General features: G+C 40.2%; 1 protein-coding gene across 1 annotated transcript in view; it reads left to right on the plus strand.

Moving 5' to 3' along the window:
• The window catches only part of LOC311123000 (uncharacterized protein), a gene marked incomplete at its 5' end in the record, with an annotated part of 138,871 nt that overhangs the window by 77,057 nt on the left and 48,271 nt on the right, over positions 1–13,543 (plus strand). Inside the window, 4 exons of the mRNA XM_084197298.1 lie at positions 1,161–1,211; positions 2,047–2,136; positions 2,269–2,304; positions 2,442–2,486. Coding sequence (XP_084053424.1) covers positions 1,161–1,211; positions 2,047–2,136; positions 2,269–2,304; positions 2,442–2,486 — 222 coding nt within the window. The remainder of the gene's footprint in view (positions 1–1,160; positions 1,212–2,046; positions 2,137–2,268; positions 2,305–2,441; positions 2,487–13,543) is intronic.

Raw genomic sequence — 13,543 nt, forward strand, 5'->3', positions numbered from 1 at the left:
CTACAATGTAGAAAATAATTAAAAAAAAAATTAAAACACTTTTCACTGGTATTGTACCTCTTACCACTATTAAGAAGTTTAAAACCACTGGAACAGTGGTACACTTGTTGGAAAAGGACGCATGTGTATCTTGTCCCCACGCACATTGAGAACGATGGTTCAGGAGGCAAAGGAAAATCGAAGGGCCACAGTTGGAGAATTACAGAATTTGATCACATATTGGGGTCACCAAGTGTCCAAATCTACGATTAGACGCCACCTCCATGCAAATAGGCTCTTTGGAAGGGTTGCCAGAAAAAAGCCTTTATTGAGAGCAACCAACAAATGTAAACGCCTGGAGTTTTCTAAACGGCATTGGCACTTGGATTGGAACCGGATGCTATGATCAGATTAGGTGAAAATAGAGGTCTTTGGACAAGTAAGCCAGCGGTGGGTTTGGCGTCGAAAGAAGGATGCATTTGCAAAAAATAACCTCATAACTACTTTAAAATATGGTGGTGGATCTTTGATGTTATGCGGCTGTTTTGCTTCCATTGATCCTGCGGCCCTTTTTTAAGGTCAACGGCGTCATGATCTCTACTAAGTACCAGGACATTTTAGCCCAAAACCTGGTTGCCTCTGCCATGATAATGAAAATTGGACGCAAGTGGATCTTCCAGCAATGACCCGAAGCGCACGTCAAAATCCACAAAGAAATTGTTATTTGGCCACCAAATCAACATTTTGCAATGGCCAACTCAGTCTCCACACTTTGTTTGAATTGAAGAGAGCAGTCCATAAGCGCAGCCCAAAGGATATTAAGGATCTAGAAATATGGAGGAAGGTTCTAAGATCCTTCCCAATGTCTTCTCTAATCTCATTAAACATGATAGAAAAAGGCTCCGTGCTGTTATCCTACCAAGGGGAGGGTACACAATGTATTGAAAACAGGGGTGCCAATAATTTTGACCAATTGTATTGGTATAAAAAATATATAATTGTCCTTTTTTTTTTGCATTCAATATTTATTTTATGGTCTTTTTTGCTCATCTTAATCAAGGGTGCCAATCATTTAGGAGGTGACTGTATATGACTCTTGGTTTGTGTTGTTGTATTCAGTGTGTTTGTTAAGAAGGTTTGTATGGGTATATGTAGCTAACAGCTGTATGTTTTATTGGTAGGGCACTGCAGGAGCAGCAGGACCCCCAGGACCAGCAGGCCCAGCTGGAGTGGTGAGAGGAAATATTATCATCATCAACACGTCTATTTTATTCGAATGTAGAAGGAACACATATCAACTGGTTTATTTGCAGTGTTAGCGTTGTGTTCTGTCAGTGTTATTTCTCAGGTAAGGTTACTCATCACACTGTCTCTCTGTTGTTTCTCTCTCTCTCTTCTCTCTCTCTCTCTCTCTCTCTCTCTCTGTTGTTCCTCTCTCTCTCTCCTCTCTCTCTCTCTGTTGTTCCTCTCTCTCTCCTCTCTGTCTCGCACTCTATCTCCTTGCTCTCTTCTCTCTCTCTCTCTTTCTCTCTCTCTCCTCTCTCTCTCTTTCTCTCTCTCTCTCCTCTCTCTCTCTTCTCTCAATTCAATTCAATTCCAGGGGCTTTATTGGCATGGGAAACATATGTTTACATTGCCAAAGCAAGTGAAATGGATAAACAAAAGTGAAATAAACAATAAAAAGTGAACAGTAAATATTACACTCACACAAGTTCAAGAAGAATAAAGACATTTCCAATGTCATATTATGTCTATATACAGTGTTGTAACGATGTGCAAATAGTTAATGTAAAAAAAGGGAAAATAAATCAACATAAATATGGGTTGTATTTACAGTGGTGTTTGTTCTTCACTGGTTGCCCTTTTCTTGTGGCAACAGGTCACAAATATTGTTGCTTTGATTGCACACTGTGGTATTTTCAAAATTGGATTTGTTTTCAAATTCTCTCTCTCTCTCTCTCTCTCTCTCTCTCTCTCTCTCTCTCTCTCTCTGTCTCTCTCTTCCCAACCCCCCCCCCCCCCCCCCCCCCCCCCCACCCCCCACCCCCACCCCCTCTCTCTCTCTAGGGTATACAGGGTGAGAAAGGCCAGGCAGGAGACAGAGGGCTACCAGGGATGGTTGGACCAGCCGGACCCCCCGGCCATCCAGGAATGCAGGTCAGTACACACACTCCTATTGTTTCAACACATACAGATATAGAACAGGATAGATGTGCATGTCATGGGGATGTCTTGATAATAAATCTTCTCTCTATTTCCCTCTTCTCTCTCCCTGCTTCTATCTCTCAGGGAGAACCAGGCAGTGATGGAGCAGCGGGTAAAGACGTGAGTAATTATTCTGATGTGGTGTTTGTCATCATTACAGAAACATGCATTCCAGTAAATTGCACGTACATGTAGCTAGCTGTGTTGTGAGTATACAGCCTCGTTATCTCACTGATCTTCTCCTCCTGCATTCACAGGGAGCACCTGGTCTGCCAGGAGACAATGGACAATGTGGGTCAAAGGTACAGTAAGAGTCACTGCTGTGTGTGTGTGTGTGTGTGTGTGTGTGTGTGTGTGTGTGTGTGTGTGTGTGTGTGTGTGTGTGTGTGTGTGTGAGGGATACTATAATAAATCTGCAAAAACACTATAGTAAAAACAACAGTATACTACAGTATGCAAAATTGCTGCAGTTTTTTAAACTATAGTAATACTACAGTATTTATACCATAGTAAAGTATAGTATGTATTCATGTGGGTTGGTTACCTCAAATATGGCCTCCACTACCAAAAAGGATTATGGGTAAGGTAGTCCAGGGGCTGATGGCTGTAGTCCTGGCCAGAATTCTGTTCTGAACATTCTCCTTAGTTCTGGCTTATTCAGCAGAGTCCCTAAACCCAGACATCAGACATCAGTTCTGTCCCAAATGGCACCCATTCCTTATATAGTGCACTACTGAAGTCCTCTACACTAGATACAGTACAGTAACTGAAGTCCTCTACACTAGATACAGTACAGTAACTGAATAGGGTGCCATTTGGGATGCACCCATCATTCGATGAAGCTCCTTTTGGCATGATCCTCCACATTCACCTCAAATACCCTACTTTCCCTGGCAATACCTCATATTACTAACTTAGCCCTCCAGTCCCTCTACACTGAAGTCCTCTGCACTAGATACAGTACACTAACTGAAGTCCTCTACACTAGATACAGTACAGTAACTGAAGTCCTCTACACTAGATACAGTACAGTAACTGAAGTCCTCTACACTAGATACAGTACACTAACTGAAGTCCTCTATACTAGATACAGTACACTAACTGAAGTCCTCTACACTAGATACAGTACACTAACTGAAGTCCTCTGCACTAGATACAGTACACTAACTGAAGTCCTCTACACTAGATACAGTACAGTAACTGAAGCCCTCTACACTAGATACAGTACAATAACTGAAGTCCTCTACACTATATACAGTACACTAACTGAAGTCCTCTACACTAGACACAGTACAGTAACTGAAGTCCTCTACACTAGATACAGTACAGTAACTGAAGTCCTCTACACTAGATACAGTACAGTAACTGAAGTCCTCTACACTAGATACAGTACAGTAACTGAAGTCCTCTACACTAGATACAGTACAGTAACTGAAGTCCTCTACACTAGATACAGTACACTAACTGAAGTCCTCTACACTAGACACAGTACAGTAACTGAAGTCCTCTACACTAGATACAGTACACTAACTGAAGTCCTCTACACTAGATACAGTACAGTAACTGAAGTCCTCTACACTAGACACAGTACACTAACTGAAGTCCTCTACACTAGATACAGTACACTAACTGAAGTCCTCTACACTAGATACAGTACACTAACTGAAGTCCTCTACACTAGATACAGTACAGTAACTGAAGTCCTCTGCACTAGATACAGTACACTAACTGAAGTCCTCTATACTAGATACAGTACACTAACTGAAGTCCTCTACACTAGATACAGTACACTAACTGAAGTCCTCTGCACTAGATACACTACAGTAACTGAAGTCCTCTACACTAGATACAGTACACTAACTGAAGTCCTCTAAACTAGATACAGTACACTAACTGAAGTCCTCTACACTAGATACAGTACAGTAACTGAAGTCCTCTACACTAGATACAGTACAGTAACTGAAGTCCTCTACACTAGACACAGTACAGTAACTGAAGTCCTCTACACTAGATACAGTACACTAACTGAAGTCCTCTACACTAGTAACAGTACACTAACTGAAGTCCTCTACACTAGATACAGTACAGTAACTGAAGTCCTCTACACTAGATACAGTACAGTAACTGAAGTCCTCTACACTAGACACAGTACACTAACTGAAGTCCTCTACACTAGATACAGTACAGTAACTGAAGTCCTCTACACTAGATACAGTACAGTAACTGAAGTCCTCTACACTAGATACAGTACAGTAACTGAAGTCCTCTACACTAGATACAGTACAGTAACTGAAGTCCTCTACACTAGACACAGTACAGTAACTGAAGTCCTCTACACTAGATACAGTACAGTAACTGAAGTCCTCTACACTAGATACAGTACAGTAACTGAAGTCCTCTACACTAGATACAGTACAGTAACTGAAGTCCTCTACACTAGACACAGTACAGTAACTGAAGTCCTCTACACTATATACAGTACAGTAACTGAAGTCCTCTACACTAGATACAGTACAATAACTGAAGTCCTCTACACTAGATACAGTACAGTAACTGAAGTCCTCTACACTAGACACAGTACAGTAACTGAAGTCCTCTACACTATATACAGTACAGTAACTGAAGTCCTCTACACTAGATACAGTACAATAACTGAAGTCCTCTACACTAGATACAGTACAGTAACTGAAGTCCTCTACACTAGATACAGTACACTAACTGAAGTCCTCTACACTAGATACAGTACAATAACTGAAGTCCTCTACACTAGATACAGTACAGTAACTGAAGTCCTCTGCACTAGATACAGTACACTAACTGAAGTCCTCTATACTAGATACAGTACACTAACTGAAGTCCTCTACACTAGATACAGTACACTAACTGAAGTCCTCTGCACTAGATACAGTACAGTAACTGAAGTCCTCTACACTAGATACAGTACACTAACTGAAGTCCTCTAAACTAGATACAGTACACTAACTGAAGTCCTCTACACTAGATACAGTACAGTAACTGAAGTCCTCTACACTAGATACAGTACAGTAACTGAAGTCCTCTACACTAGACACAGTACAGTAACTGAAGTCCTCTACACTAGATACAGTACACTAACTGAAGTCCTCTACACTAGTAACAGTACACTAACTGAAGTCCTCTACACTAGATACAGTACAGTAACTGAAGTCCTCTACACTAGATACAGTACAGTAACTGAAGTCCTCTACACTAGACACAGTACACTAACTGAAGTCCTCTACACTAGATACAGTACAGTAACTGAAGTCCTCTACACTAGATACAGTACAGTAACTGAAGTCCTCTACACTAGATACAGTACAGTAACTGAAGTCCTCTACACTAGACACAGTACACTAACTGAAGTCCTCTACACTAGATACAGTACAGTAACTGAAGTCCTCTACACTAGATACAGTACAGTAACTGAAGTCCTCTACACTAGATACAGTACAGTAACTGAAGTCCTCTACACTAGATACAGTACACTAACTGAAGTCCTCTACACTAGACACAGTACAGTAACTGAAGTCCTCTACACTAGATACAGTACAGTAACTGAAGTCCTCTACACTAGATACAGTACAGTAACTGAAGTCCTCTACACTAGATACAGTACAGTAACTGAAGTCCTCTACACTAGACACAGTACACTAACTGAAGTCCTCTACACTAGATACAGTACAGTAACTGAAGTCCTCTACACTAGATACAGTACAGTAACTGAAGTCCTCTACACTAGATACAGTACAGTAACTGAAGTCCTCTACACTAGATACAGTACAGTAACTGAAGTCCTCTACACTAGACACAGTACAGTAACTGAAGTCCTCTACACTAGATACAGTACAGTAACTGAAGTCCTCTACACTAGATACAGTACAGTAACTGAAGTCCTCTACACTAGATACAGTACAGTAACTGAAGTCCTCTACACTAGACACAGTACAGTAACTGAAGTCCTCTACACTATATACAGTACAGTAACTGAAGTCCTCTACACTAGATACAGTACAATAACTGAAGTCCTCTACACTAGATACAGTACAGTAACTGAAGTCCTCTACACTAGACACAGTACAGTAACTGAAGTCCTCTACACTATATACAGTACAGTAACTGAAGTCCTCTACACTAGATACAGTACAATAACTGAAGTCCTCTACACTAGATACAGTACAGTAACTGAAGTCCTCTACACTAGATACAGTACACTAACTGAAGTCCTCTACACTAGATACAGTACAATAACTGAAGTCCTCTACACTAGATACAGTACAGTAACTGAAGTCCTCTGCACTAGATACAGTACACTAACTGAAGTCCTCTATACTAGATACAGTACACTAACTGAAGTCCTCTACACTAGATACAGTACACTAACTGAAGTCCTCTGCACTAGATACAGTACAGTAACTGAAGTCCTCTACACTAGATACAGTACACTAACTGAAGTCCTCTAAACTAGATACAGTACACTAACTGAAGTCCTCTACACTAGATACAGTACAGTAACTGAAGTCCTCTACACTAGATACAGTACAGTAACTGAAGTCCTCTACACTAGACACAGTACAGTAACTGAAGTCCTCTACACTAGATACAGTACACTAACTGAAGTCCTCTACACTAGTAACAGTACACTAACTGAAGTCCTCTACACTAGATACAGTACAGTAACTGAAGTCCTCTACACTAGATACAGTACAGTAACTGAAGTCCTCTACACTAGACACAGTACACTAACTGAAGTCCTCTACACTAGATACAGTACAGTAACTGAAGTCCTCTACACTAGATACAGTACAGTAACTGAAGTCCTCTACACTAGATACAGTACAGTAACTGAAGTCCTCTACACTAGACACAGTACACTAACTGAAGTCCTCTACACTAGATACAGTACAGTAACTGAAGTCCTCTACACTAGATACAGTACAGTAACTGAAGTCCTCTACACTAGATACAGTACAGTAACTGAAGTCCTCTACACTAGATACAGTACAGTAACTGAAGTCCTCTACACTAGACACAGTACAGTAACTGAAGTCCTCTACACTAGATACAGTACAGTAACTGAAGTCCTCTACACTAGATACAGTACAGTAACTGAAGTCCTCTACACTAGATACAGTACAGTAACTGAAGTCCTCTACACTAGACACAGTACAGTAACTGAAGTCCTCTACACTATATACAGTACAGTAACTGAAGTCCTCTACACTAGATACAGTACAATAACTGAAGTCCTCTACACTAGATACAGTACAGTAACTGAAGTCATCTACACTAGATACAGTACACTAACTGAAGTCCTCTACACTAGATACAGTACAATAACTGAAGTCCTCTACACTAGATACAGTACACTAACTGAAGTCCTCTAAACTAGATACAGTACAGTAACTGAAGTCCCCTACACTAGATACAGTACAGTAACTGAAGTCCTCTACACTAGATACAGTACAGTAACTGAAGTCCTCTACACTAGATACAGTACACTAACTGAAGTCCTCTACACTAGATACAGTACAGTAACTGAAGTCCTCTACACTAGATACAGTACACTAACTGAAGTCCTCTACACTAGATACAGTACACTAACTGAAGTCCTCTAAACTAGATAAAGTACACTAACTGAAGTCCTCTACACTAGATACAGTACACTAACTGAAGTCCTCTACACTAGATACAGTACACTAACTGATGTCCTCTGCACTGGATACAGTACAGTAACTGAAGTCCTCTACACTAGATACAGTACACTAACTGAAGTCCTCTACACTAGATACAGTACAGTAACTGAAGTCCTCTAATCTAGATACAGTACACTAACTGAAGTACTCTACACTAGATACAGTACACTAACTGAAGTCCTCTACACTAGATACAGTACACTAACTGAAGTCCTCTGCACTGGATACAGTACAGTAACTGAAGTCCTCTACACTAGATACAGTACACTAACTGAAGTCCTCTACACTAGATACAGTACACTAACTGAAGTCCTCTACACTAGACACAGTACAGTAACTGAATTCCTCTACACTAGATACAGTACAGTAACTGAAGTCCTCTACACTAGATACAGTACAGTAACTGAAGTCCTCTACACTAGATACAGTACATTAACTGAAGTCTTCTAAACTAGACACAGTACAGTAACGGAAGTCCTCTACACTAGATACAGTACAGTAACTGAAGTCCTCTACACTAGATACAGTACAGTAACTGAATTCCTCTACACTAGACACAGTACAGTAACTGAAGTCCTCTACACTAGATACAGTACAGTAACTGAAGTCCTCTACATGAATACAGTACAGTAACTGAAGTCCTCTACACTAGATACAGTACAGTAACTGAAGTCCTCTACACTAGATACAGTACACTAACTGAAGTCCTCTACACTAGATAAAGTACACTAACTGAAGTCCTCTACACTAGATACAGTACAGTAACTGAAGTCCTCTACACTAGATACTGTACACTAACTGAAGTCCTCTACACTAGATACAGTACACTAACTGAAGACCTCTACACTAGATACAGTACACTAACTGAAGTCCTCTACACTAGATACAGTACAGTAACTGAAGTCATCTGCACTAGATACAGTACAGTAACTGAAGTCCTCTACTCTAGATACAGTACAGTAACTGAAGTCCTCTACACTAGACACAGTACACTAACTGAAGTCCTCTACACTAGATACAGTACACTAACTGAAGTCCTCTACACTAGATACAGTACACTAACTGAAGTCCTCTACACTAGATACAGTACAGTAACTGAAGTCCTCTGCACTAGATACAGTACACTAACTGAAGTCCTCTATACTAGATACAGTACACTAACTGAAGTCCTCTACACTAGATACAGTACACTAACTGAAGTCCTCTGCACTAGATACACTACAGTAACTGAAGTCCTCTACACTAGATACAGTACACTAACTGAAGTCCTCTAAACTAGATACAGTACACTAACTGAAGTCCTCTACACTAGATACAGTACAGTAACTGAAGTCCTCTACACTAGATACAGTACAGTAACTGAAGTCCTCTACACTAGACACAGTACAGTAACTGAAGTCCTCTACACTAGATACAGTACACTAACTGAAGTCCTCTACACTAGTAACAGTACACTAACTGAAGTCCTCTACACTAGATACAGTACAGTAACTGAAGTCCTCTACACTAGATACAGTACAGTAACTGAAGTCCTCTACACTAGACACAGTACACTAACTGAAGTCCTCTACACTAGATACAGTACAGTAACTGAAGTCCTCTACACTAGATACAGTACAGTAACTGAAGTCCTCTACACTAGATACAGTACAGTAACTGAAGTCCTCTACACTAGATACAGTACAGTAACTGAAGTCCTCTACACTAGACACAGTACAGTAACTGAAGTCCTCTACACTAGATACAGTACAGTAACTGAAGTCCTCTACACTAGATACAGTACAGTAACTGAAGTCCTCTACACTAGATACAGTACAGTAACTGAAGTCCTCTACACTAGACACAGTACAGTAACTGAAGTCCTCTACACTATATACAGTACAGTAACTGAAGTCCTCTACACTAGATACAGTACAATAACTGAAGTCCTCTACACTAGATACAGTACAGTAACTGAAGTCCTCTACACTAGACACAGTACAGTAACTGAAGTCCTCTACACTATATACAGTACAGTAACTGAAGTCCTCTACACTAGATACAGTACAATAACTGAAGTCCTCTACACTAGATACAGTACAGTAACTGAAGTCCTCTACACTAGATACAGTACACTAACTGAAGTCCTCTACACTAGATACAGTACAATAACTGAAGTCCTCTACACTAGATACAGTACAGTAACTGAAGTCCTCTGCACTAGATACAGTACACTAACTGAAGTCCTCTATACTAGATACAGTACACTAACTGAAGTCCTCTACACTAGATACAGTACACTAACTGAAGTCCTCTGCACTAGATACAGTACAGTAACTGAAGTCCTCTACACTAGATACAGTACACTAACTGAAGTCCTCTAAACTAGATACAGTACACTAACTGAAGTCCTCTACACTAGATACAGTACAGTAACTGAAGTCCTCTACACTAGATACAGTACAGTAACTGAAGTCCTCTACACTAGACACTGTACAGTAACTGAAGTCCTCTACACTAGATACAGTACACTAACTGAAGTCCTCTACACTAGTAACAGTACACTAACTGAAGTCCTCTACACTAGATACAGTACAGTAACTGAAGTCCTCTACACTAGATACAGTACAGTAACTGAAGTCCTCTACACTAGACACAGTACACTAACTGAAGTCCTCTACACTAGATACAGTACAGTAACTGAAGTCCTCTACACTAGATACAGTACAGTAACTGAAGTCCTCTACACTAGATACAGTACAGTAACTGAAGTCCTCTACACTAGACACAGTACACTAACTGAAGTCCTCTACACTAGATACAGTACAGTAACTGAAGTCCTCTACACTAGATACAGTACAGTAACTGAAGTCCTCTACACTAGATACAGTACAGTAACTGAAGTCCTCTACACTAGATACAGTACAGTAACTGAAGTCCTCTACACTAGACACAGTACAGTAACTGAAGTCCTCTACACTAGATACAGTACAGTAACTGAAGTCCTCTACACTAGATACAGTACAGTAACTGAAGTCCTCTACACTAGATACAGTACAGTAACTGAAGTCCTCTACACTAGACACAGTACACTAACTGAAGTCCTCTACACTAGATACAGTACAGTAACTGAAGTCCTCTACACTAGATACAGTACAGTAACTGAAGTCCTCTACACTAGATACAGTACAGTAACTGAAGTCCTCTACACTAGACACAGTACACTAACTGAAGTCCTCTACACTAGATACAGTACAGTAACTGAAGTCCTCTACACTAGATACAGTACAGTAACTGAAGTCCTCTACACTAGATACAGTACAGTAACTGAAGTCCTCTACACTAGACACAGTACACTAACTGAAGTCCTCTACACTAGATACAGTACAGTAACTGAAGTCCTCTACACTAGACACAGTACACTAACTGAAGTCCTCTACACTAGATACAGTACAGTAACTGAAGTCCTCTACACTAGATACAGTACAGTAACTGAAGTCCTCTACACTAGATACAGTACAGTAACTGAAGTCCTCTACACTAGACACAGTACACTAACTGAAGTCCTCTACACTAGATACAGTACAGTAACTGAAGTCCTCTACACTAGATACAGTACACTAACTGAAGTCCTCTAAACTAGATACAGTACAGTAACTGAAGTCCTCTACACTAGATACAGTACAGTAACTGAAGTCCTCTACACTAGACACAGTACAGTAACTGAAGTCCTCTACACTAGATACAGTACAGTAACTGAAGTCCTCTACACTAGATACAGTACAGTATCTGAAGTCCTCTACACTAGATACAGTACAGTAACTGAAGTCCTCTACACTAGACACAGTACACTAACTGAAGTCCTCTACACTAGATACAGTACAGTAACTGAAGTCCTCTACACTAGATACAGTACAGTAACTGAAGTCCTCTACACTAGATACAGTACAGTAACTGAAGTCCTCTACACTAGACACAGTACACTAACTGAAGTCCTCTACACTAGATACAGTACAGTAACTGAAGTCCTCTACACTAGATACAGTACAGTAACTGAAGTCCTCTACACTAGATACAGTACAGTAACTGAAGTCCTCTACACTAGACACAGTACACTAACTGAAGTCCTCTACACTAGATACAGTACAGTAACTGAAGTCCTCTACACTAGATACAGTACAGTAACTGAAGTCCTCTACACTAGATACAGTACAGTAACTGAAGTCCTCTACACTAGATACAGTACAGTAACTGAAGTCCTCTACACTAGACACAGTACAGTAACTGAAGTCCTCTACAAAAGATACAGTACAGTAACTGAAGTCCTCTACACTAGATACAGTACAGTAACTGAAGTCCTCTACACTAGATACAGTACAGTAATTGAAGTCCTCTCCACTAGACACAGTACACTAACTGAAATCCTCTACACTAGATACAGTACAGTAACTGAAGTCCTCTACACTAGATACAGTACAGTAACTGAAGTCCTCTACACTAGATACAGTACAGTAACTGAAGTCCTCTACACTAGATACAGTACAGTAACTGAAGTCCTCTACACTAGACACAGTACAGTAACTGAAGTCCTCTACACTAGATACAGTACAGTAACTGAAGTCCTCTACACTAGATACAGTACAGTAACTGAAGTCCTCTACACTAGATACAGTACAGTAACTGAAGTCCTCTACACTAGACACAGTACAGTAACTGAAGTCCTCTACACTATATACAGTACAGTAACTGAAGTCCTCTACACTAGATACAGTACAATAACTGAAGTCCTCTACACTAGATACAGTACAGTAACTGAAGTCCTCTACACTAGACACAGTACAGTAACTGAAGTCCTCTACACTATATACAGTACAGTAACTGAAGTCCTCTACACTAGATACAGTACAATAACTGAAGTCCTCTACACTAGATACAGTACAGTAACTGAAGTCCTCTACACTAGATACAGTACACTAACTGAAGTCCTCTACACTAGATACAGTACAATAACTGAAGTCCTCTACACTAGATACAGTACAGTAACTGAAGTCCTCTGCACTAGATACAGTACACTAACTGAAGTCCTCTATACTAGATACAGTACACTAACTGAAGTCCTCTACACTAGATACAGTACACTAACTGAAGTCCTCTGCACTAGATACAGTACAGTAACTGAAGTCCTCTACACTAGATACAGTACACTAACTGAAGTCCTCTAAACTAGATACAGTACACTAACTGAAGTCCTCTACACTAGATACAGTACAGTAACTGAAGTCCTCTACACTAGATACAGTACAGTAACTGAAGTCCTCTACACTAGACACAGTACAGTAACTGAAGTCCTCTACACTAGATACAGTACACTAACTGAAGTCCTCTACACTAGTAACAGTACACTAACTGAAGTCCTCTACACTAGATACAGTACAGTAACTGAAGTCCTCTACACTAGATACAGTACAGTAACTGAAGTCCTCTACACTAGACACAGTACAGTAACTGAAGTCCTCTACACTAGATACAGTACAGTAACTGAAGTCCTCTACACTAGACACAGTACACTAACTGAAGTCCTCTACACTAGATACAGTACAGTAACTGAAGTCCTCTACACTAGATACAGTACAGTAACTGAAGTCCTCTACACTAGATACAGTACA

The sequence above is a fragment of the Coregonus lavaretus genome, assembly GCF_964263955.1.
Source record: "Coregonus lavaretus genome assembly, contig: HAP1_SCAFFOLD_1109, whole genome shotgun sequence".
Classification (NCBI taxonomy): domain Eukaryota; kingdom Metazoa; phylum Chordata; class Actinopteri; order Salmoniformes; family Salmonidae; genus Coregonus; species Coregonus lavaretus.